The 26359-nt window shown below is 43.0% G+C and overlaps 1 protein-coding gene across 7 annotated transcripts in view; it reads right to left on the reverse strand.

The window, feature by feature from the left end:
• Window positions 1–287: 287 nt before the first annotated feature.
• LOC100647014 (homeobox protein extradenticle) overlaps window positions 288–26359 on the reverse strand; it is a 41090-nt gene continuing 15018 nt past the window's right edge. Inside the window, exons 3-8 of one of the 7 annotated variants that reach the window (XM_012320799.3) lie at window positions 17122–17375; window positions 13212–13402; window positions 11910–12045; window positions 11575–11671; window positions 9880–10055; window positions 288–3953 (exon numbers count right to left, since the gene is read on the reverse strand). In XM_012320799.3, the coding sequence (XP_012176189.1) occupies window positions 3819–3953; window positions 9880–10055; window positions 11575–11671; window positions 11910–12045; window positions 13212–13402; window positions 17122–17375 (989 nt within the window). In that variant the 3' untranslated portion in view covers window positions 288–3818. Of the gene's footprint in view, window positions 6089–6200; window positions 6346–9879; window positions 10068–11574; window positions 11672–11909; window positions 12046–13211; window positions 13403–17121; window positions 17376–26359 lie in introns of those variants that run through there. The other 6 variants (XM_048404342.1, XM_012320798.3, XM_012320800.3 and 3 more) reach the window with 6 other exon arrangements.

Genomic DNA, 26359 nt, shown 5'->3' on the forward strand with positions numbered 1-26359 from the left:
TAGTACCAGCAGGATTGGTGGTAGTAGTAGTAGTAGTAGTAGTAGTAGTAGTAGTAGTAGTAGTCATGATGGTGGTGGTAGCAGCAGTAGTAGTAGAATAGTAGTAGTTGTAGTACTTGTAGTAGTTGTACTAGCGGTAGTAGTTGAAATAGTAGTAAGTGTTAGTCGTAGTAGTGATGATTAATTAGAATAATAATAATAATAATAATAATAATAATAATAATAATAATAATAATAATAATAATAATAATAATTATAATAATAATAGTAATAAACAACAGCGACCATGATAATAATAAAATAAATCTCGTTTTACTAATTAGCATCGTCGTTACAATGATGTACTTAGCTATTACACTTTTGCCTATGGACTATTCTCTTTTATATACCTCTATATGTATAGCTACAATATATAATATTTTCATGTTGAAAAATCGTATACATTAGTGTTGTGTCGCGGGACCATTGCTTCGTTTCTATTCTGTTTCCCGATCGTACTTTTTTATCTGCTTGCTCATCACGTTTCTATATGTTCATCCCTTTTTCCGTTCATTGTCTTTTCATTTCGACCATCTTCACTCGATGAGTCTCGCTGAGAGGGAGAAAGGTGGCATCGATGCATAGAAGCGTTCACGCTTGATCTTCGCGAAACAGCGTGGAACAAAAAGACGAAACGATGGAGTGGAAGAAAAAGAGGAGGAGGAAGCAGTTGTCATACAAGTCGAAGAAGTGAGAAAGGTAAAGGACGATAAACCGACTAGGAACGGGTATCTGCCGTTTCTGGCCGCTTCTTTCTTTCTCAAGCACAAACAACCAACCCTTTTGCTTAATCCTATGACGTATATTGCGAATGTTAGGTGAACTTCTCGTAACGCGGTGGTGTGTTGTTCGTTAGCTTTCGATCGTAAACCAAAGCTCGACAACGTATCGTTCGTTGGTCGAATTCTGGTGCGACTTTCTTTTTGCGCGTCGCTTAGGAACGTGAACGCTTCTCGCTTAGAGAATCTGTATTACATAACATTAATAGCTTAATATCGATTTTTAGTTCGTATTACTCGCCGTGTTAACGACGAGCCTCGGATCACAGATAGTGAGGTGATCGGATTGCGCGAGCATTTTCACGATACATCTTATTCATATGCGTTTCTACATCTTAATTTCATTCTCGTAATTGTCTGTTTCGCGCATCTTCTTGCGATTCCTCTAAGTATTTCAAGGCGACAGCTCCTGAAAGCAAACAGTACCGGCCGTGTACGCGAGCGTGATCACACAGTCGCGTGAAAAAGCACTATTAACAATTCCTCGCGATTCGTTTTTCTAGCGTCAAGAAATATCCGATAGTGTCCACTTTTCGAAAGAATTGGAGAAATAAAGCGACAAAGATGATTTCTAACGTTATTGCACCAACTATAATTTATCCGAAATATCTTTTTCCGGCGACTATTCAGATTCATGCACGCATACGGTCGAAGGAAAACTTGGTCGGAACGCAATCTTTACGTTTCTGCCCAGTTCATCGTAGGAATTTACCATCGCAATGATGACATACGGAGTTATTACAGATACGAAAGTATAGAATATATATTTTTATACACATGTATACGTATACACAATACATATGTACCTACGTACGTACGACCAACTAAGGATAGACAGGCGCAATCGTATATTTTAAATGTCGAATCCAGTTGAATAGCGTTTTCTCGCGCCGCTTTCAAAACCTATATTTCCGTTCGACCGGAAGAAGCGCAGTACTACCAATAAAAATCCGACTTCGATTCGTTTCTCTACGCTCCGACGGATTAGCCGATTAGCCGATTAGCAACCATGTAAACGGCCACGTTTTACTTCGCTAGAAAATATACTTTGATTTGCAAAAAGTTGCCTGATCGAAGCCGAATGAACAAGTTTGGTCGAGAAGGGTGGCCGAAAGTTTGGCGCTTCGCGACTACCAATCAAATGGCGAAGTTCGAATTCTGGATTCGACACCTGTGTCTCTGTACGTGTGTCGGCTGTTGAAATCAACGAAACAGAACAAAAGAGATAAAGGAAACAAATTTTAATAAGATCTCGTGCTGAATCGTTGTTTTACAGAGAGAGAGAAAAAAAAAAAAGAAAAAAGAAATGTAGGAAACGGATCGAGTTTTTCGGCTCGCTCATAGATACAATCATGCACACAATTTTTCAACGTAACAAAGTGTACGATACTAAGCTTTGTACAGCGAGGACACCGACAAATCGTCTTCTTATATACTTATGAAACACATGCGCGTACTCAAATTTCAGTAAATAAATAATAATGCTGGAAAATTATTACAATTATCGTGATCTGTTTCTTAAGACAGAAACAGCAAATAGTGTCCTCGCATTCGAACGAAATTGAACAAATCAGCACGCAAACATCGTCAACGTATCGCTATAAAAGTATAATTCGAAGCTAAACTTAAGACTCGGAACTTAAACCATAATCGAACGTAAGAAACATTCGCTAGCATTACACGATACTCGGGATACTGCTGGGATTAGATTTAAAAAGAATTACATCAAAAATCTAGCTGGAAGCTGCTTCACGACGGATCACAAATTTCTATAAATGTCTGTCTCGTCGAGAAATGAAGAAGAAAAGAAAAAAAAGAAAGAAACGATATATATATATTTCTTTGTATACGTCCAAAATATTATTCCCCTAAATCCTTACCCAGCAAAAAATTACGCTACGTATTATAGTGGGAGATATACATAACATGAGGGTAAAAATGATTACAAAGACGAAGTTAAATATTTAAAATCAAATCGTCCGATCAATCGTAGGGTATCGGGATAGGGACGATCATAAGAATAAAAATATCTGTACAAGCTACGTTTATGTACGTATGCGTGTATGTAACGTACGTAAAAAATAAAACAATTAGTTGATTGTATACGCTCTCTCCCTCTCTCTCCTTAGCTAGACGCCTGTACGCTACCGTATTGTCTTAATAGAAGCGAACCTACGTTTTTCTTAAGAGCACATTGCCCTACGGATTCTTATCGTTCGCCGTCCTTTCCACTCTCTCACACTCTCGCACTCTCTCTCTCTCTCTCGCGCTCGCTCGCTCGCTCGCTCTCTCTCTCTCTCTCTCTCTTTCTTTCTTTCTTTCTACCCGCTTTTTCTTTTTTAATTCCTCTTACACGTTTCGCTCTTTAAATCCTCTGTAAATAGGTGACGTGGATGCCCGTGCACAGTCACTCGATAAGGCAAGATTAAGGTATCAAGATCGAAGGGCAGAAGCAAAGAAGTTGCGAACGCGCGTATGAAATTGTTCTTGTTCGATGCCGCGAATCATCGAATAACTAACATTCTCCCATGGTCGTATTTATCTCGAGAAATTGCTAAAAGTTAACTACGGATTAATTCGCGATAGACTAATTAATATCGTCGCATCCTTCGGTGCGTTTGGCCTTCTCTCTTGACGGAAAAAGAGAAAAATGTTTCAAAACCGGAAACTAATGTTATTATTAATCGTAGGAACACCAACGAACATTAATTCCTTGTGTGTGGCTCGGAGGTGCGCGTTATCGCAAATGTGTATACGTATGTTGGTGTATGTGGTTGTGTGCCGACGAGAGCGTGTGCGTGTCGGTAGTGGGTGACGACGTGGTTCCTGGTTGTCCGGTAGCGGTACGTCTGCTCTTTTTTTTTCCTCTTTCTCTGACATACACTCTACTCTATGCTTTTTTCTCTTTTTTCTCTCTCAATTTTGTCGCTGCGTTTTTTTGCATGTATTTTGTTTTATTAGTTTCGTTACCATGCTAGGTCGCTCATCCCAAAAGTAATTTTAGACGCGCGGTCGTTTTTCATTTTCTCGGTCGGAATCAGAATCTGCTGAATCGTGGAGTGGCGGAAATTCCGGCACCGCCTCGCGTTGTTGCATCCATCCGGCCGCGCCAGGCCCACCGGTCAGTGCTTTGCCCTGCGTCATTTTTTTTCGATTTTTTTTTCAATTGATTTTTAGCTCTCTGTCTTTATCCCCTGCAGGTGGCGACAAAATTGCGTGTCATTGGTCACTAAGCATCGCCTTCGTTTCACAACTTTACGCATTTTTTTGTCAGCACAGACAGACGTTTCTCGAATAACCATGATATACAAATTATATGGAATTTTACGAAAGCGCGGGCTATTTGAATTGGCTGCTCGTATCAGGATATCGATTTATCTTCTTGCTTCGCAACATCCTTCTTTTTTTCTTCTCTTTTTTCTCTTTTTTTTTTAACAACTGTAGTTTCTCTTTTCTTTCCTTATTTATTTATTTATTTATTTATTTTTTTATAAAAAGAATACGTTCGACTCCCGTTACGAGCACGAAAGGATTTGCTACATAACACGAAAGATTCTAATGATCGAGATGATGATTGCAGAACAAAGGAACAAACAGCAAAACTAGGAAATCCTTTCACTCTAATTTGCCAATGCAACAAACCGGCGCCTATTCTACTATCTACGCGAAAAATGTATAACTCTGCAAATGAACTAAATATGAAATCTTTGACATCCGCCCTCTTTCACGCTCTCTCATCTCCTTTCGCCTTTTATCTATTCACCCAGAAAACCCCAGCCAATCGTCCCGCAAAAACAAAAAAAAAAAAAAAAGAAGAAAAACAACAACAAAAAAATAATAATAGAATATGTAGAAGTAATGATAAACGCACACACGTACTACTGTGTAAGACCAGTATAAACGTATAAACTGTAATTCTACATGCAGCCATGCATGCCACGAAGATGTCTCTCGAGGAATTATCCATCCGTAAAGAATTCTCTGATCTGCGTAATTCTTTGTATATCGCTTTGTAAGTCAGCGTATGTGTGTCGTGTATTCTTAAACGTGTATGTGTATATGTAACGAATACATTGCAGTGCGATGCGAAACTCTGTAGAAGATATTCTAATTGTAAGATTAAGTATCGAAAGCCATACGAGAGCGACAAGAAACCGCATGGTGCGTTCTTCGAGGATGTATCTGCATAGCACAGATAGTCTATAAGTAGCTGTAGCACGGACAGAGATCGTACTCGTTCGCCTGATCTCGTGCTATTATGCGCAACAAACAGGCGTGGTTGATCGCGTACGAAAAACTGCTAGGGGACGATTCGTTTCGAAAGTAACGCGACAATACGCGTTTACGATATACTTGCAGTCTACCCCGTATTTCTGGGATATCATAAGCTGCCTAGTTTCAAACATCGATTCGTTAATCCCTTCGGAACCATCGTTATCGGTTAAATACAGCGAACTGTTAGCGAAATAAAAAGTAAAAGGCGCGACGAAACGTTCGTTCTTTGATCGACCGTGTTCCACCGATACGATTGGCTCGGATTAATTTACTACTTGCTGCCACCAATTCGGTAACCTACCTATAAACGAGCTACCTCGTGCTTTTCTCGCTCAAACAAGGCCTGCTACAGAAGTTTTATTGCACATTCGGCAAAGTCTAAATCTAGAAACGAGCTCGAAGGCGAGAACGTCGCTGTGAAAACGTCTCAGGCAGAACAACGAACGAACAAAGTTCGATAAAAATTCGTCGCTTTAAAGATATCTCATTTCCAGTTGATTCGTTGATCGTCAGTTCCCGGCTTCGAGCGAGACGACAAAAACGACACGATACGTGAGAAAGGCTCGAAAAATCAAGCGCCAAGAATAATATCAACAAAAAAAAAAAAAAAAAAAAAAAAAAGAGAAAGAAAGAACGCGTATAAATGTATTTATATAATAATTATGAGTATATTGCACTATCTACGAGTCGATGTCTCGATTCTATGCGAATCAGTTTGTTCGAAATTTCGTCTGTCTCTCTTCGAAACTCGTCGTTTCGACCGTTCAAGGGAAAGAGACCTGTGCTTGTTGCAACGAAGGATGATACATCCTGAACGGCTCGTCGATTTCTAATCTCGAACATCGTTCGCGAATCTCTCTCAGACATACTTCACGCATTCCTCCAATCTCTCGTGAAACGCAAGCGGATTCACGCGTTCGCGTAAAGCCAGCACACGTCGAGCTCGATGACGAATCTACGATCGCAATTGGATTTTTCGTTGGCACGGCGCGTCACTGTGAACACAACAGAAAGCACATAAGGCTGAGATCAGTGGACACGCACCAGCCGTGTGGCTTTTTTTTCTTTTAATCTCTCGTTTAATTTAACCAGGTCGCGCGATTCTCGTCTTTTCCTTTCTTTCCGCGATGCTCCTTACTTGCTCTCGCAATTTTTTTTTTTTCTTTCACTCTCTAATTGCGTACTCTTTTTGCGTGAAGTCTGATTCGATGTCTCTCTCACTCTCTGTCGCCTTCTATGAATTTCGTTTCATCTGCGTCAAGAGAGAAAGAAAAAAGATCTAAGTGAATTTAAACGGGACGAATTTGGATTCAGCTTGTGTTCGAGAGCAAACAGCCGACCACCCTAGCAGTCCACCGAACCGTACATCTTCCTCGGAGCAACGAAATTCACTAGTGAAATCGAATAGAGAAACGTATTTCTCGGGGGACTGTAGCAAAATCGCATAAACTGAACTCTAATTCTAGTCAATCGCGAATTGCGTTCCGCGAAGATGGACGGTTCGTCGACGAAATTCGTGTATCAGCCAACTCGTTAGGTGATGGAGAGTAGAAGAGACCAAGGAACAGACGACTGATCAATCGTAACGATATTATTACAGGTGCAAGACCGTGCGAACTGTGCTTGTAACAATGCGCTTGAAAGCGCGCGGCCGTCGGTGCATTTTTGCCAATCGATCCCCCTTTCCGGGTCGCCTTACCTTCTCTCGAGATACAAACTCGCGCCATATCTCGCTGAAATGAAATTTCCCTTTCCGCTATCCCGCGTAAATATACCGCGGATATATATCGTACGATATGTGATCGCGAAATTTACGAACGAATCGCCCAATTAATAAATCGAGTTACGTATGTTCCAAGTTACTTTCTATATAGGAAAAATCGTGAAACGAGTCCGAATATCGAGAGAAGTAAGTTGGTATCTACTGAAACTTTAGATTTCTTTCGAGAGTTCTCCGACACGCTATAGGTGTATAGCGTAAATTATATTTAGCGAGTCTACGTTTAAAATTATCCGTTATCAGTAGATATCTTTCCGACAAGCATACGAAAAGCAGGTGCGATTATCCGACAGTCGATATTACTTGAAAAATACAAAGAAAAAAAAAAGAAAAAAAAAGAAGACAGAGATGTATCAAGCTCGTGATCTTGAAGATTTGTTCCTTTTTTGTCGTTGAGCCAAGAAAATACAGTTGGAAATCGTGCGAACACACGTTAGACACTCCGCACCCCAATTTCTTGTTGCAACAAACACAGTTCTTTGCTTCGTTTTGTTAGATTCGGGGTACCAACCAACAGCGATTAAAAATCGGGGTTATGAAAAAGATCAAATGAAACCACAGATAAAAGTGTAGCAACGGGAAAACGGATTATAGATCGGCCAAACGGGCGTTATGTTAGACAGATCCGACACGATGTGTAAAAAATAGTCTTGGTGCTGATACATTATACATATAATCGTGTGCAAGCAATTGCCTTTTTGTTATGTATGCGATTATGGAAACGTTAGTGCCAGTTGCAGCAGCAAGGGCGTTTTTATCATTGCTACGAGGTCTTTTTTTAGTGTCAATTGCCGGTGAAAGCGCAATTCGAAGCACGTTTATTCTGTACTCTAAACTCTTTGGGTGGATATAACACGTGGGGGGAAAAAAAGAAAATTCAAAGTTGATTTGGATGGATATCGAGTTGGTGGAGAATTCAAAGCGAGATAGAAGAAGCACGAGTGTTCGACTCGAGAAAATTCTTGGACGTTCACGGTAACGAGAAAGAAGTGAAGAATAGGCAAGTTCAGACGTAGCCGAACCAGACGAAGGTAGAAAACGAAACGAGAAGCAGAGGTGATTTGAAAACGCGGCAGCTAGGAGAAAGCATGCATTTTAGTCGCTTCATTTCGAGCGGGTTCTCGCCCCTGGGACTGGAACCATGGCCGAACCGGATGAACCGCGAAATTAATTTTCCTGCGAACTTCTCCGGTTTTCCTGGTCGATTCGAATTTCTGGAAATGCAACGGTAATGAGAAAAATACGAACGGAGAAGATAACGTAAGAGCAGAATAGCTCTCAGTGCGGATCACTTTAAAGACGATACACGTTAACCAAACGATTCCTTTTGCTTTTTCGATTCTCCCTTTTCGATTTATATATATAAATATATATAAATCGATAGAGGAGAGCAACTCTTAAGAGCAGCGCGAATAAACGAGCTATCGCGGGTATTCTCGATATAGGTAATACAGCATAGAATAAAGATGCACTTTTCATTCGATACAGATTTGAACGTCCGGCATCAGAACGTATTTTGAAGCGAGTGAACGATGACGCGGTGCAACATTTGTAACGAAGTACGCACAGACAAACGGCTGGCGTATCGACAAGGGGGATATTTAATCTAGCAATTGAGAATATCTACAAATTTCCGAGCTAGTCGAGCAACCGGCTCGCTCGTTTGTATATGTGCATGAATTTAATTCAACGTCACTCTTTATCACGTGACACCGTCGAAATTGCATGTCAGAAAGATTTACTGGATTCGAAGAACCGGACACAAGCTGTACGATACATTTTGTTCCTTTGTTTTGAAACAACGCGAATACAAGGGGAAACCATAAGGACAGAAATTGCTAACGCATAGTTACTATTTCAAACATCGATCCTTTTATCCTTTGACGCGACTTTATCTTTTTCACTACTGTCCTTCTAAAGGCTGTCACTGGAAACCTAATAAAAGGAGAAACAACAAACGAGATTTAGCGAAATCATGACACTGCCGTTCGTTTACGTGTCAGATACAGAGGAATTTTGGATCTCGGAAGATACAGTCCCGTTGCGTTTCATCGGTCGAATAGAGGCAGCTCGTTAGAAGCAGGGACGCGCACCTACCAAGTCTATTAATATGTGAGGGAGCAACCCTACCTAAAAAGTGACTTAGCAACTCCAATGCATACTAAGCAACCCTTATGCTACTGGCTACTGCTGGCTCCGTGTGCACTCCCTGATACTCTTTCTCCTCCAACCTTCCGCTCCTGCCACCACTATCGGCTTCCTCTAAGACCATCTTTATGGGCCAGCAACAGCATATCCAATCCAGTCCTATATATTCTAACAACACGCACCTACTTGCACCTACAGACGCACGCGCGGTTCTTTACAAGCTATCATAACACGACATTCACGCGCGCTCAACTCCATACAGAGTGTTCGATCGATAATAAAAATCACCAGCCTGTAATTACACTTAATGCGTGTATATATTTAACGTTTACACCTTTTTTATGTTTTTGATTTGCTTGAAACCGAATCACCCTGTATATAAGCACGAGCTCAAATTTTCTTTCACCATCACCAATACCACATTCGCTGCGTTTCCTTTCCGCCTCCTTGCTCTTTCTTTCGTTCCCTCGTTCTCTTCCCCATCCAAACGTCCTTTCTCACAATATGTGTGAATATGCGGTGAGATGCGCATGCGTTTATGAAAGCACAATGCTATGGCTTGAAAATGGATGGAAATCGAGAGCGGTGTTCCGACGTTATTACATCCAAATACGATGATTATTCGTTTAAGATGAAACAAAACGAAACGAAATGGAAACGATAGGAAAAGAAACATTTTGTCGTCTCTTTCCATTCATTCGAGCCACACAGAAGATCCCTCGATATCAGGGTTAAGCGTTATCAAGACTTATCTAACATGCTCAAAGAATGCAAGAGGGCATTGATGAAAGCGAGGCAATGATTGCTGACTACGAGGTAGAAATGAATTTACTTAGAAAGAGAAGTTCTGACGGTTACCTGATGCATAGGATCGTAGCCCATGGAGCCGTCGTTGTACGGCTGCGAGCCGTAGTCGCTACCGTTTATGCCCATCCCGTATCCGGCCATGTCTTGTGGCCCACCGGGTGGCGCCGGCGACATCATCGGCGTCGGGGTGCCTTGACTGGCACCACCCATACTGTACGGCGACGCTCCTGCAAAAGCTGCTGTAGAAACAATCGCGGTGCATACAAAATTCGAGGGTGCGTCTTTTAAGTTCTTCCGCCTCACTGATTAACATCTTCGTTTATCGCAAAAAAAAAGCGTGAGCTCGTTTCTAATTTTGTATCTCGTGTAATCGGTGGCGTCGTCGATGATCATCTTTCCCTCGAATTTCCATTGACTTCTTAATACGACATATATATAACTGCCAATAGGACTAGTTATAGACGCCACCGATTAATTCAATCGACATACGTATCGTGAAATCGTCTTCGACGATTCCGCATCGAACGAACGAATTATCGGATGAAAGCGAAATTTCAACGAATTTCCTATTATTCAGACTACATGTAAAGTATCGATAGGAATATTTGAACGACAACAGAATAACTTGGAAATTAGCTTGGTTACTTCACGATGTAACAGAAGTAATTTTTCCTTCGAAACGCGAAAACATTTCCGCTATCCGAGACGAAGTACTGGGTTCCGCAGTGCTGGCGCCAGTATCGCTGGAATTCCGTTTCTTTAATTACGAGAAGACTGCGGCCCGTTTACCAGGAGCGTGGCTGAGGAAAGACAAATGCATGGAGGGTGTCGAAAGAAACGCGAGAACGCCGGCATCTCATCGCCCTCCTGCACTCGTGTATTCTCCTACGCTCTTCTCATCTTTCGTTCCCTCTTTCTCCGTATAATTGGTAAGTTAAAAATATCTCGCCTTGCCCTCTAAAATAAAGAAACGTCTCGGTTGTTAAGAAAAGTACGCGTAATCGCGACCAGCAAGTTGTGCGAATGCGAAGAATTTCCAGAAGAAACACCCTCGGAATTTTTATTCTAATTTCCTGGAGAATGCGAAAAAGTAAATACGAATGAACCGAGATGACGTGTCGTTATTGGAGGAAATCGTGTCGTGTCGTGTTTGCGAGAGATACGTTAAGACAGTTGCATAATTTAAGATGGTTATACAGCTCCAAGTCGAACGTGTCTTTTTATATAGCGAAGAGAAAAAAAAAGAAAAAGGCTACGAACCCTAGTCGATAATTTCGTTTCCTCCTGAAAGATTTATTAGTCAGCCGGAACAATAACGGTGGCAGAGCCAAGTCGAACAATGAGTAACGAGTAACTGAATCTCACGATAATTTACTCGTGATAATGATGAAACCGCTATGCTACGTAAACTTTTCCTCTACACCAATATCGAGTTTGATATAAAAATGATCGCGACGATGAAAAGAAGATGATGCGAAGAAGTGTTACTGGTGTTGAGTGGAAATCTCACTAAATAATAATCTATCCGTGTATGTAAAAGGAGTTTGCTCTCGAGCAGTTGTCGTTTTCTCAGCAACACTCCGCCAGTATCAACCGTGGCTATTAAAAAGAATCGAATTTTTCAACCGTTTAACTTTCATATTGTAATTTATTGCTCATTTTTATCGATATCCTTAATACGAGCAAGCTATCGAAACGAACTCTTCAAGGAACACCCGTCGCTCTTTTGCGAAGGACGGAACTTACCAGCTGCCTTTTTGGCTGCGTACAAGTTCGCCTCCTCCTGTGCTTTACCTATGTTTTTCTTGTAGCGTATCCTCTTGTTGCCAAACCAATTGGAAACCTACAAATACGACAGAACAACTGTATCAAGGTCGCTAAGCAATCGTATTATTTTAAAAATACCTTAAACTAGTCGGTTATCGTATTTAATAAATCTTCGGCCGATGTTGAAAAATGTTCAATCGGGAATAGTTGTTTCAGTAATTTCCGTTATTTCAAAATAATTATTGACACGCGTGAATTATCGTTACGCGATAGCAACGAGTCGAGGTTACAAGAAATATTTTGATTTACTTTACCTGACTCACGGTGATTCCACACTTTCGTGCGAGCTCTTCTTTCGCTTCTTCACTCGGATACGGATTACTGAGGTGCGAATAAAAGTATTCGTTTAGAATTTCCGACGCTTGTTTGCTGAAATTCCGTCTCTTACGCCTGTAACGTAACAATTGATTTCCTTTTCACAACGGATAACACTCGCCTTTCACCAACTGTACATTACTACACAACATCAGTCCTAATCCATATGATTCGAATCGACGATGGTTTTATTTGACAATAATTAATTCAATCTTAATTATCTCAAAATTTGTGTCTTTATTTTCGGAAAATCTACCGATAGATGAACATTTGTATTTTACGTTCCTTTATAAAAATATTTCTTTCCACTCTTCGTTCTTCTTTCGAACGTACCTATCTGCTACTAAATCGCTTATCGTTATACGTTATTGATGATGTATATAATTCACAGAGAATATATATCGTTGAAAACTGTTGCCGATAACCTCTTGTCCTACACGCTAACAGCCGATTGGTCGAGCCACAATAAACAAGAAGGTCGATCACACGTCGAGCCATTTAGCTGTTCAGTCGTGCGTTCGAGCTGGCGCAAAGTGTACGCGTCTCCTAACACGTATATTTCGGTGCAACGAAAAGAATTGTGAAATAATAAACACGTTTGTGCACAACTAATACTTTTAAGATGTCTGGTAAGTAATTACGATCGATTCGTTAGCGAAGAAAAATGATTTATTATTTGAAAGTGAATAACGTATAAGCAGCAAGTTGTAAATTAATAATTAGTTCAAATTAATAATATTTTGAGAAAACTCGTAGAAAATTAGTAATCTTCAACTGTGTGATATTTTTCGAAATAATGAAACAATAATAGGAAACACAATATCGTTACCATACATTATTACGAGAATCTATCGAATCACTACTTGCAATAGTAACATATTTCTCACTACTTTTTACTGTAATGATAGGTATAAGAGTTGTTTAATTCTTTTACTGAATTGTAACCTAAATGTGTGAACGTAAAAAGAATTACGCGAAAATAAAGCAACAAAACATCGAGGACAGTTGAACCACGAGTCTGACTCGTGTTGTTTACGTTTGTCCCGGCGAATCACGTACCACGAATCAGGCTCGTGCTTATTGTTTTTGACTAAAATATCTTATCACGAATCTCGCTCGTTGTGGTAGGACAAAGAATTAAGACAGTGCCGATGCGTTTAATCAATTCATCGGTGAAAACTGCGACGGAGATTTTAACGTAATAAAAATAAACGAACAACGTTTATGTGACAAACACTCGCCTTGCGTCGAGGAATCGACTCCTCAGAATCATCACCGCCTCGCAGGTAGACTGTTTAAGCTGCATTTGGATGCTGGAGAACTTCTTGTGAATAATCTGAACCATCCTCTCGATCTCCTTCGGCGTGATTGGCCTGGTACGACTTTGTTCCCTCAGTAGATTCATTACGTGGGTTGTGAACTCGTTACACGCCTGGGACAAAATCAAAAAATCATCTCGTTATTAACAAACGCTCAAGGATCGTGTTTCCGCGCTTCAAAACCTAAAATGGATAAAAAAAACGAGGGCAAACGCTCGGTTCAGGTAAGAAGAAACACGCTATGTATCGTCTAAAGGACTTCACGAGTTTTCTTTGGATACAGGAAAAGAAGAAAGAAAGATCGTTTCAACGTCAAAAGTTGGCTTGGAAGATCGCTGACGTTTCGAGGTAAGGACGAAATCGCAAAGGGAAGCGGAGGAAAGCCTTGGAAGAAGCAGGACGAAAGACCGAAAAATGGGAGAGAAGGAGCGAGGATCGAGGGTAAAAAAAAAGCGAGAAGAAAGGCGCGTACGTATAATGCATTATTCCTGGTGGCTGCTCGGTTTAAGGGAAAAAGGACTTTGCTCGATATCAGTATTCGAGACGAGCACGCTACCTTCGGGAGGGAGCGAAGAAAGGACACGGGCGCCTGGTGGAAAGAAAGAGAGAAGGTAAGGTGGTGGGAAAAGGAAAGAGGCAAGGGGAGCGAGCCAGGAGGGGGCGAAGGGTACCGGAGGAGGGTGGATTTTCCTGAGGGAAGGCGTTAGAAGGAAGAGGTTGGCAGGGGAGAAGTCGGACAGGGTGGCTCGCAATTTCGAAATGGATTCCACTCTGCCGCCATACCCTGGTACTCTCCTCGTCTTTCTTCCATCCACCGCGTTTCTCTTCGTTCTCTTCTCTTCCTTTCTGCTCTTCTCTCTTTGCACGAGCGTACCACCACGAGCGACTTGGTGGGGTGGATCAGCTTCGTTCCTGCCTCGCTGTTCACCTAGGACGAGGGGTTTGGGACGATCTCGAGTAGGTGGATTGGATGGAAAACCCACTGAGAATTATGCTCTTCTCTACGTATTTGTGTTTCCTTCAATTTTCAAATTATCGGAACGACGGACCAAAAAGTAATATTTTCTTAAGTAATTTAGCGGGAATTTTTAAATTGACCAGCGAACCGTCAGGTGTTGTTACAGCGCTCTATCGAACAAAGGGCAATTGCGGGGCAAATACCAGTTTCTCTTTAAAGCGAAATATTTGTCGTCCGCTAAGGTAAAATACCACGTGCATATAATTAAAGATCGTAATGAAAACTTGTGCCACAAGTACTATAGATGGCTTATAAAAGGCGAGGTAACGGGCGAAGATGAAGGGAGAAACGAGGTCGTGGGTTCTTGTACAACCGTATCTTGTACAATCAAGACGTGGTAGATAGTTTGAGGGAGGTAAGGGAATCGCGAAACGTCGATATTCATCTCCTGAAATGGCAAAGCCAACAAGTGTCCCGATGACGATCGTTAATTCGTCTCCGTGCAAAATGAGATTTCTCATGGTGGCTCTAATTTTACTGTAGTTCGCTCTATTAATATGCGTGTAATATTTCGCGGATATAGCATCGTGAGGGTTTTGGCTCGCGAACGTTATCGAAATTCCAACCTGCATGCTGCTAAATATACCTGATCGTGGTTACGTCTGCCGCGGTTGTTGTGCGGCTACCGCAATATACGATAGCCTTCCTTTCTTATGTAATCGAATTTAGCAAAGTTTGCAGCAATTTTCATGAACGAATTGCCGCACAAATTGCCCATTATCCTGAATTATGATAACGAAACAAGATGAGAAGAAGAAAAAAAAAGGAAAGAGGAAGAAGAAACGGAAAAACAAAATGGATTGAATTTTACGATATGTTAGAAGAAAACAGTGTGTACGACTTTGCGTAAATTTTGTTCACCGAAGAAAAGACGATGGTTTTAACGCGCAGAAAGCTCGCAGAGAAAAGGTTAAAATCTGTAGGAAGAATCGGGCAAAACAAAGGAGGGCATGCACCAGTAAGATTCATGCCAGACGGTATTTGTTGGCCGTGATCACGCGATCTCGTAAAACTCGATGCGGTTCTATTCTCGTACTTGTCACGCCATTTTGCATAGTCAGGCAGACGTTCACCCTAATGCAGTGACTCGGGCAGCGAGTTTGAATAGTAAATTTCGGTTATGATAAAACTTTTGGCCACGACGATATCAACCGGTAATAACGTTACTTTTAATCGCGGCAATATATTCTACGGCAGAACTCGATACATTGTATTATCCAAGCTCACCAAACTGCACGGCTATCCGAATACCGTTCGGAACAAGGGTATACGTTGTTCCTTTAAATAACAATCGCGAGCTTGCAGGCGATACGAATAGAGCGGCGTGAAAAAAGAGAGAAGTTCTCCCAGAAGTGGATTTTATTTTGCAGCGAATCTCGCTTGACGTTATTCCGAAAAAGGAACGAAAACCGAATTTAACGTCGGACAAAGAGATAAAGGATCGTCTATGTGGTTAAAGCTAATCGCTGGAAGAAAGGCGAAAAACGGAAGTAAAACGAAACCATCGGACTCGATAACGTTTGACTCTTAGAAGAAGGGAGAAAGCAGGATGGGGTTTGAACTTGTTAATGACCAGGCTTATCGATAGAGCGTCAACTACCCCCGGTAACTGCAGTTGCACCGGCGTGTGTGCACGCGAGCGCATACATCTCGAAACGAACCGCGTCCATATTGTTGCGTCTACAAAGAATTTCACACGCGTCCATATACAGGCCGGTGGACCTCGAAGCAAGGGTGTGCGTATTTACTGCGGGGAGACATCAAGACCGCTGACACACGGTGAAATATGGGGTCGAAACGGGTGTGGCAATTAAAGCACGCTCTCACCCCCCCCCTCTCTCTCTCTCTCTCTCTCTCTCTCTCTCTCTGTCTATCTTATTCTCTTTCTCTTCCACACTGAACTCGAGCACGAGTTATTTGGTATTTATGTACGCGCGAATACACGAGCCGAGCCAGTACGAATGACGGGCCACGGTTATTTGCAAAGTATGCAAAAGGGAGAGAAAACACGAGAGGCGTTAAAAAGAATTATGCTTTTATCGTTGATAAGTGAGTGGTGGCGAGAGGGAGAGAGATCATGCGCGTTGCACGCCACCGATGCTTTTCGTTTCAATCGCGCGCATATTAATGAGCTGGAATTGAATGCGTTACAACGAACGTTCCGTGGTACGGTGCTAGCAAATAACGTTGGATTTTCACGATAGAAATAACGAAACTGGAAACCGGATACGAAATAGCTTGGATGAAAAACCAAATCGATATCCCGGTTGATATACGCGGTGATTGAATATTCGTGCGGGCGAATTTAAGGATCTTCGAACGGTCTAATCGATCTCGCAAAGGAATCGAACGTTAACAGGTTATCAGAAAGCTAGAACGTTTTACAAAAGTATTAGGACAGGCTGGTGGTAAAGTTTTACAAGTTCGTCGAATTTCGAGCACGAAACACAATAGCCTGTAGGGAATTTCCTGACATTATAGAGATCCGCAGTTCGTGATACAGCCGTTAACCTGGCCGACACGCGAGATTTTACTTAACACGAGTGAGTCGGTTCATTAGCACGCAAATCGTCGAACAGAGACGAGTCTCGTACTCCGCCGCTACCCTTAAACTGGCCTCTTATCGCTTAGCCCGAAGGTAGAAAAAAATCCCGCGGAAAAACTACACAGTGACCCCTTATATTCGATTACATCGAGCATTCGGAAACACTTTACTTTTTCGAGAATTTAACGACGAGCACAGAAAAAAGAATACCTGAAATTCCAGTAACAGTCTGCGATGTATGGAAGATAAGAGAATGACCATTTACGAACCTGTTCGTACTTCTCCAGCTCCTGGTGGTAAATCTGTCTAATTTGGGCAAGTTTGGCTCTGTAATCCGAATGTTCGATGGCGTTGTCAGGTTGTCCAGGTGGTCCAGCCGCCGCTGCCGCCGCGGCAGAGGCCGCAGCTCCCGCGCCACCACCCTTTTCCGGTCCTGCGACACCCTCCGCGATCAACATATTGTCCAACCTCATTAGCTGCGGATCAGGTGGTTCCTCTTCCTGAGTATTTCGTAAAGATAGAACTGAAACAGTAAAAAATCACCAAAGCTTTGATATAAAATGTATCATACTTGCGTCGATTATGAACGATCGAACGAGCAAAGTTCGATATGAACGTAGAAAGATCGCAGTGGATCTAATTATCAAAATCTTTGACTAGTCCAGAAATATATTAAAAACATCCCCGTGGTTGCAAGCACATCGAAGCGGTGACAATTTTCCTCGACGGACGAGAAGCAACGGCGAACCCCCAGCGCGAGATCGTGTTTCCACGAGAAAAGAGACAGAGCAGGTTGGGAAAAGTCGCGTGCGTTTATCGATCATAAAAGAATCAATTTTACTTCGATGTTCGCTCGTATCTTCATCCCGGTCTCTCGATCCTTTCGTTCCTTTTGTCTTAAGGGCCGATGCACGCAGTGCTTTAAAACGGGGGTGGTTTTCCACGATATAACAGTGGTTTTATCGTACTTTTACGGCGCATGATGGAGCTGGACGACCCATAAAACCACAGAGAGCGAGGCACTTTCTCTTTCCTTTTCTTTCCTTCCGTTGTTCGCCTCGTGTGACAGTTCTTCCAGAAAGATGCATCTTTCGACAGTTTTCACCCCCTTCTTGCTACATAAACCAACACGTGCACGCACGAGTAAGCACGCCGAGGGGATGAACGACAGGCCAGGAAACTCGTGCAAACTGCCGCGAGATATACACTTCCCTACGGAACCGATTATTCTTCCTGTGATTTTAAAAAGTGACGAGTACGTTGTTTGTCGAGCAGGAAAGTTAGCCAAAACAAAGACTCAGGCGTGAAAGTAGCTGTTTCGAGAGAAACTCGCGGGACTAAAAAGGCATGCGAACGTAAACGAAAGGATGAATGTCACTGAACGATTGTGACTAGAATAAACGTCTGTGATAGAAGAAACGAAAGAATTAAAAATATAAAAAGCTATTCAAATAGCTTAACTAAAGTAGGAGTTAAGTAAAATACTACGTTGCGTTTTTGAACGAACGACGCGATGTTTCAACCCTACGTATCCCTCGACTGAGATTTGAAGATTGAATTAATTACATTTGCGGTTATTTGAGCGGCATTTAAATTCGTTAGGACCTTTCTCTCTCTCCCTCTTCCTCTCCTGACTCTATACAGTTCCTGGCTACTGGAAAAAAAGTCTCCAGAGACGAAAGAGAAACGAAGAAGGGTGTGAAAGTTCGCCGGGATTCGTGGGACCGTGAAACGAATGCGCGGAACTAATGCATTTATACGAAGTGTAACAATTAGGTGTGCAGCGCCGGCGAAGGGGTTGAAGTTTCAAATTCCTCCAGGGACTTGACTGAAAGGGCGAAGACACAAAGTCGATCACTGGGGAACCGTTTCTTTGAGAAAGATGTTACTACGGTTACGCGCTGACTCTGTCAGTGCCTTCCCGTTCGTTAATGAATCTCCCTTACACAAGGGAGAATCGTCCTCAAACTTTCCGTTGATTCTCGAGAAAGCTGAATTTGGAATCCATTGGTTTAGCGGTGGCGAGCTAACTTTTTAAGATCGTTACGAAAACTTCTATATATTCGATAACTAAAAAGAACGTTTGCAACGCGATACGGAAGATGTTGCGAACAAGTAGTTGCCAGTTTTCGAGGACGAGTTAGGGGGAGGTTACCAGCAGTCAGCAGGATATCGTTAAAACTTTGCTGCCCGTGGTACGGCGGCCGAGAACTTTTCACGCTACTGTTGGTAATTAAAAATGAAAAACCTTCACCCGCGTCGTTCGCTCAGGTAGCAAAGAAATAAAACGTACGTTTACGGTGATGCTGTAAGGAGGAAGTTGTTCCATTGAAAGTTAAACGATCGTCAGCTATCGGCGGTACTTTCGTTTATTTCATGGGAGGAGAGGTTATCTACCCGGGGTCTATCGAAACTTGCAAAATTTTTCTGATCGAACGCATCTTAGAAAATTTAAATGACTCGTAAAATATGGAAATTATCTCAAGTTACAAAAATAAATACCACGGGAAAGCGTCTTAGAAACGTGGGGCTATATTTTACAGAGCGGAACAAGAGTTTGCGCATCCGTGAAAGAGAAACATGTGCCGAGGCATGCAAAATTAAGCGTTCGACCGAAATTATTTTCGGGTATCGAGCGGGAAGAAAGTAATCGGGGGTGGCTTACGGGCAATAATCTGGCTATTAAGGGGTGTAAGGGGAGGCCCTTGGTACCGAGTCGGCAAGGCGCAGAGACTGCTAACCTCCAGCGGGGGTCCTTACAAGCACGTAAACTCAGTTTTACTAGCAGTTAACATTTTACGACTCAAACGGTCTGCCTGACTCTGTACTCCCTGTTTCTTTCCCAGTCCCGCTCACGCGAGTACGCGTACTTTCCTGTTCCCCTCCTTCTCTGGCTTCCCGTCGGCCGTAGCACACGGATTCGTCACACGGGTTCGGGTGAAACACCGGCTATACAAAGCCGCGACGACGTAACGCTCGTCGTTTTCGAGGGTCGTTAGCGAGCGAACTACATTAATATGACACCCCGTTGAAGATCGAGCTAATTGTCCGACTAATTCGCGTCCTGTTACGCGTCACCACGACCAGGACAAAGTTTGCCTCGTTGAAAAAATCGTCTAGGCTCTGCCTGCTTCGTTCATCAGTCCCGTGACAACGATAACCATGGAATTTTTATGGATTTTCTCTACGTAATAAATCGAACCAACTAACGTTCTTCGTATTGCTCGATCAAAGATAGAGGAACGATCGTATTTTGGTAATTATCTCGCAACGGAATCACGTGGATATATTTGTAGAATAAACGTGTCCGGCCAACGCGATAAATCAGATTGAGCGAACGAGCTGAACGGGGCAGGAGATTCAAGCGAACGGTCCTAAAATATGCAAGGGCTGCGTACACAGGGGCGGAAGAACGAAAGAAGGGAGAAAAGAGAAAATCGAAAATCCCTCGTCGAAACAACCCTTGGGATAATTTAGATTCGCGAAGCGGAGCCGAGTGGTGCGGAGGTATGGCAACAGCCAGAGCTGGCGGTGGAACGCCGCTGGTGTGTATTGATCTAAACGGGAACCCGTGAAAGCAATTAAGATAAGGCACGGTAACAAAGGGTTGTCGGCTGCTACCCGCTTTTCACCGTAGGAAAACAGAAAGAGAGAGGAAAGAGGGAAAGGAAATAGAAAGAGCCCCGCTAGCTTGGTGGAAATAGATACGCGATAGAGAAAGAACACAGGTCGAATCACCAGAGGGTCAAAAAGCATTTCGAACGCGCGTATCGTTCTCGTACCGAGTGAGATTTCCTTTGCTGCCACGGCAACAGGAATATTTCAATTCGTTAAATAATTGTTCGATTCGTTGCCTTTGTCAAAAACACGCGGTGTATCGTGTACAGCGAGTAAAACGGTATCGGCGGGTGTAAACAAACAAAGAAGAAAATCAGTTATGATTAGTTGACGCTAATTTGTATCGTGGCAAAATACATGAACCAAACTCGCAAATTTTACCTTTGCAAACATGGAAGTAATTGTAATTAATAAAGCATGACTGGTGGTGGGAGTATAATCGGAACTTGAATAACGACCCTATCGATTCTATCAGGGTTGGTAACGTGACACGGGGACCGGCGTTTATTTGAAATATGAATTCGTTAGAAAATCTAGGTGGCCAAACAAATACTACCGCAACGCTAATCCGTTCGTCGGTTTTATAGGTTTTGCGTCATACAGGCCGTTAGCATACCCTTGGTATGATGTTTCATATCGTATTATACGCAAAACATACATTTTTTAAAGAATATCCCGTAATCAAACGAATAAAGAATGTGAAGAAATACCGGAAACTGTAAATAAACAGAACCGGTCGTGTAAACCAACAAACTAAAACGCGTACAAAAAATTTACCTACGACGATCGATATATTTTATCGACAGAGCGTTCAGTTTAAAATTTAGCAGACAATTGCGTACCACCGCCGTAGACGATATTTTGGAGCAACATGAAATTATATTCGGAGGGGAGCATTAATACCAAGTAGATTCCACAATCCTGACCCAGTTCAACGGTGCTTCCAGACGTCTGCTCGCATCCGTTGGAATCGATTCCCAAAATCCATTCAATTTTTTCCTCCATCTCTTTTTCTCACCCTCGACCTTCTCGTAGTTCTTATACACAGCATCGCGCGCGAACGATCCCAAATGTAAGACATAGCAGACCGGAAAAAGGTAGAAGAGGAGAAAAGTAAGAAGAGGAAAAGAGAAAAAGGGGCTGGAATGGCTGCTCTTTTAATTCGAGGGTGAATCCGGCCGGCAGGGCTGAGCTTCTACAGGGGTGCGAAGGGAAAAATCCTAGAAGAAGACGACTGCGCGTTACCCCAGAGATCTGATATCGACACCGAACTGTAAGAATATCCGGCCCTCTTCTGATTTACGAAAGAAATCGAGCCAAGAGGTATTCTACCTTGTTGATATCGTGTTTCGCTTCGTTACGGACGCTAGTTCTGCTCGAGTGCTTTCAGAAAGGTAGCATCGTCGCGTGTCAAGCATTATCGTATTGTCAGATCCTGAGAAAGACGATCGTTGCTACAAGTCCTTGAGCCATTTCCTTTGCGTTCTCAAAGGTAGAATCCTCCTTCTTTCCTTACCGTTTACTCTTACTTGCACAAAATATCAAATCGACGCGTCGTCTAGTTATTTCGTATTTTATTTAACGTACTACGATCGCGTGAAAACACATTGAAAAAAAAAAAGATATATATATAATAGTGAAAGGAAAAAAAAGTTAATGCAACGAGGCGTCCAGACGAAACCGGTTTTTAAAAATTGCATACCACCGGCTATATCGCGCGCGATGTTAATATAACGTAGCGCATCCCGCGATACGCAATCTCGAATTCCTCCACGTAATTCGACGACAGAAGAAATGAGGGGAAAAAATAAAAATAAAAAAAGAAAACAGCAACAACGACGAAGAAGTAAGTAAAATATTAATTTTAATCCAGTGTTGTTATAATACTGGGCGTAAACCGAGGAGTGTGTTTCCCAGCATGGAAAAAGCGAACACAGCGACCAAAGTTCCTGACCACATTCTAAATTTCTTTTCACGGATAATAATAACGTTTTGGATAGACGACAGGGTGCGCCGCGTTTCCGGCTGGGACGCGCGTCCGCTCCTCGTTTCCCGTTCCTCGTGAGGCAGAACTTTTCTACGATTTCTTTCGCGCTTTGGCAATTTCGTGCTTCCGTTTCCCAAAAAGAATCCTGTGCGAACGATTTCTCGCGCACGCTCGTTCGTGGCGATGTTTTTCCATCGCCGTCACGGCTCCGTTTCCGCCTCGCTCCGCTTCGTCCCTCTACTCCCCTTTTACCTTCTCCCTTCGTCCCTTTTCCGTCTTTTTCTCATCCAGGCGTCGTTTCCTTTCCGAGTTCCGCGCGTCGAATTCGCTCGACCATATCTTCGATGTGTTCCACTCGTTCTCTCCCTTTGCTGCTTTTATTATTTTCTTCCTTTCTCGCGCCACTTCCGCCGCGGGAACGGGTACTCGTCTCTTTTCCGCTCGCCGCCGCGGCTTTTCCAACCGCCGTAAATCAAATCACTCCGAGAGAAAACGCGGCCAAACCTACAATACGCGCGAAATCCCAGGGTGTACCGGGTGTCCCGAACGACCCTCAATCCCACCTCGGCTTCGTGCCATACTGCGAGTCGAACGATGATCAAGAAATATCTCTAGAATTTCGCTTTTCGATGACCTTTCCACGTAACACGAAGCGTAAAATAGAATATCCGATTGCACATCACGGCTACCTAATTATATTCTACGAACTGGTGAGAAAACAAAAATATCCGAAGAAAACGATCAAAAGTATAAATCTTTGTCGGGACACTGTGAGTTTCTTATTACATGGTATCCTGTAAAATCATGGGGAATATCGTATTACAGCGGAGGTTGACAGTAAACAGAAGGAAAAGCATACAAGAAGCGCGAAACATCCCCTCCAGCGATTGCGAAAGAAAAGAGGGTGGAATCGCCGACGGAGACTGTGGGATCGAATAAAATTTTACGGCCGCGAAATCGTCCAATAATTGTTACGGCTCGCTTTGATCGCGTAAAACACGTCGTAAATGTCGAAAGGGACGACCCCCTGGCCGACAGGAATTACTCTTAACCCCCTTACGGGGGTATTATGCCGCATTACTGGCGATGTTGCGTTTGCGTTTGCACGCTTCCTCGCTTTCTCTCCCACCGTCGTCCGTCGTATCCTTTCGAAAATCTTATCCGTCGGTTCAGGCTCACGGTTCGATTACATCAACACTCCATAAAGTAGCCGAAAGGAGCAATAACCTTCGAGTATTCCGTGGTGCGGCTCGTCTAATGTCAGCGAATCTTACTCGGTCGTTAATTAACTACCGGTGGAAACGACGCATTTACTCGGGCCATTTCGATCTCCGCGATCCTGCACGACCTTTGGCTCCCAGGCATCCAGGATATATTTAGATTTGAATTTCAAAAATGATTTACTCTACGTTACTGTATTATATCTTGACGAATAAATAGATTCGAGAGTTTGTCGTAAAATATACATATATAAAATATATATATATATAATCGAGACTGGGTCCAACTTCAACTTTCCACAGATCGGACTAACGACAGTTACTCTGTCTCTACGAAATCTTATCATCGAAAGTCAACGTCCAAACTTTCTAAACGAAGAACCAGCGGTTCTTTCACCGTTGCGAATAAAGCCGTTCGCGGAGAATGTAGCCGCGAAACGAGCATTGGAAGCGTCGCTTCGCAGAAGTTGAGGCGATGAACTTCGAACTCGACGCTTGCCACATGTTTCTTTTCAGCTAGACTAGGAGTAATCTGCTGGATTTAAAAAAAAACACCGTTAATATATTCAAGCAAAATGATTACACGGTGTAGAAATATCTCAAGCGGGAGTCCGCGGCGCGCTTACGTGGCCTCTGCTCCGCTCGGTTGTCCGTTTCTCTCTCTTATTTCTAGATAGTAGACGCGGCGACTCGAGCAAACATCTCTCGGTGTGTTAGGCCGTAGGGCGTGCGTCTGTGTGCAAGTACACCAAGAGGTCGGGCAAGATCTTTTAATGAAACGCGGATGTTAGAATGGCAGGAATGCTGCAAAATGGTCTAGGCGTGCTATGTACTCTACGTGGAACGTACACAAGCGCGGGATCCGGCTGAGCACGCTCGAGTACGCGTAGACGGCTCGCTCGCGTGTATAGGTACACGCGTGCACACAAAGGTGGCAGAAACATCCACGTAAAGATATATGTATACGTATACGACGAGCGAGCGCTCGGTAGAACGTACATGGCGGCGTCTCGAGGCAAATTAAGCCCCTCGACTCCTCCGCTTCGGCTTCGTTATTGAAGTGGCATTCCTGCTTGGGAACCCTCGACGACTCGTCTCCTGTATACGCCACGACAACGATAACTAGACTTTTTAATAGCTTAATAACGACCGAAGATATTCGCTACGGGTTAACGAGGAACGAGAGAGCCGCGGATCGCGCACGATTCCACCCTGTCTCTTGTTACCACACGACGAAATTTACTTTCTCCGTCGACCATCATCGAACAATGAGCTAAATAATCTTTCTGCCATACGATCTTCTTCCTTTACGACACGAATACATCCGAATCTCCTGTGTCGTCCCACTGGTCTTCTTTCCGACAAAGCTGGTCGCAATTTGCCAATAGCGACGCCTGATGAACGACGACCGAGTCCCCCGCGTCGTCCCGCTGGTCTTCTTTCTAGCTCAGCTACCGATCTTCTCAGCAGCTCCGTGTCATTCTGACCTTTTCAAACGATCTTTTTACTTTCGTACCTTCCACTATTGTTCGCGAGGAATTTCATTAAAAAGACGCGAGTTTCCTTTCGGTACTTAGGCGACGGAAGATTTTCCGTCGAACGAACTGCGATCGAGCGTTGTAGCAGCGACGACGTTAACACAGCTATAACAAACGACAGGAGAATGAAAAGCCAGTTCATTACGCAACGAAGACGAAACAAAGATATAGCGTAACGGAGTAACGGACGAGAAAGATGGCGGGTACGACAAGAACGAATACGCGAGAAAAGAGAAAGAAGAAGTATTAAGAAAATGTTACAAGATTAAAGGAGAACGGGATGCGGGAGAAAAAGGCGGGGAAAGAAGGAACGCGCTAGCGGATCGAGAAAGAAATTCTTATTGCCTGGCAAGTCCGGCTTTTCCGCAATATACAGCACAGGTGTACCGAATGTGTACACCCCATCCCACCGTACGTCGTACACGCTCTCGTCCGTAAGGGTGGAAACAGCTCCGTGCACGCATGGTCAGGACCGTATTCTGTCTAGTGAAACCCATTACTCTTTGCTCTTGTTTCGTTTCTCTCGACCATAATATCCAGCCTTTTTTTTCTTCTTCCTTCTTTTTTTCAATGCGATACAGTAGACGTATCGTTTATAAAAAGAAAAGGTACAAGTTATCGTTTTCCCGGTCGTTATTGCGCTCTTTCTTCGCCAGGTGACTGAAACACGTAATTCACAACGGAAGCTACGTCGAACGTTTACTTCTTTATCCGTATCGATATGATCGAGCAAATGTCCAGTAACGAGGAACCGAGCTTCTAACCTGATGAAATTATAGCCCCGACGACGGAAATAGTTGCGATAGAATAAAAGAGTGAAATTACCAAGAGAATGGCACACGCTTCGTAAGTGGAACGTACAAAAATAGCAATCAATTTATATATTTAAAGCCGTTGTAAAATTCAACGCAAGTCGTAATCGATGAAGCGAAGTTGACAAGAGGCGGCCGTATATACCGGCGAACCTAAAGTCTACGAACCGCGTGATCTATAGTGCCTAATGACTTTATAACCTGGTTTATTTCAACGGCGAGGCAAGCATTCGCGAGAAACCGGTAAACCAGTTTTCGCGGACACCGTTCCACGCTGTGTAAATCATTTGGTCTCGGTAACCTAACTGGAAGACCGAGCACGGGACAGGGGA

The sequence above is a fragment of the Bombus terrestris genome, chromosome 3 (assembly GCF_910591885.1).
Source record: "Bombus terrestris chromosome 3, iyBomTerr1.2, whole genome shotgun sequence".
NCBI lineage: Eukaryota > Metazoa > Arthropoda > Insecta > Hymenoptera > Apidae > Bombus > Bombus terrestris.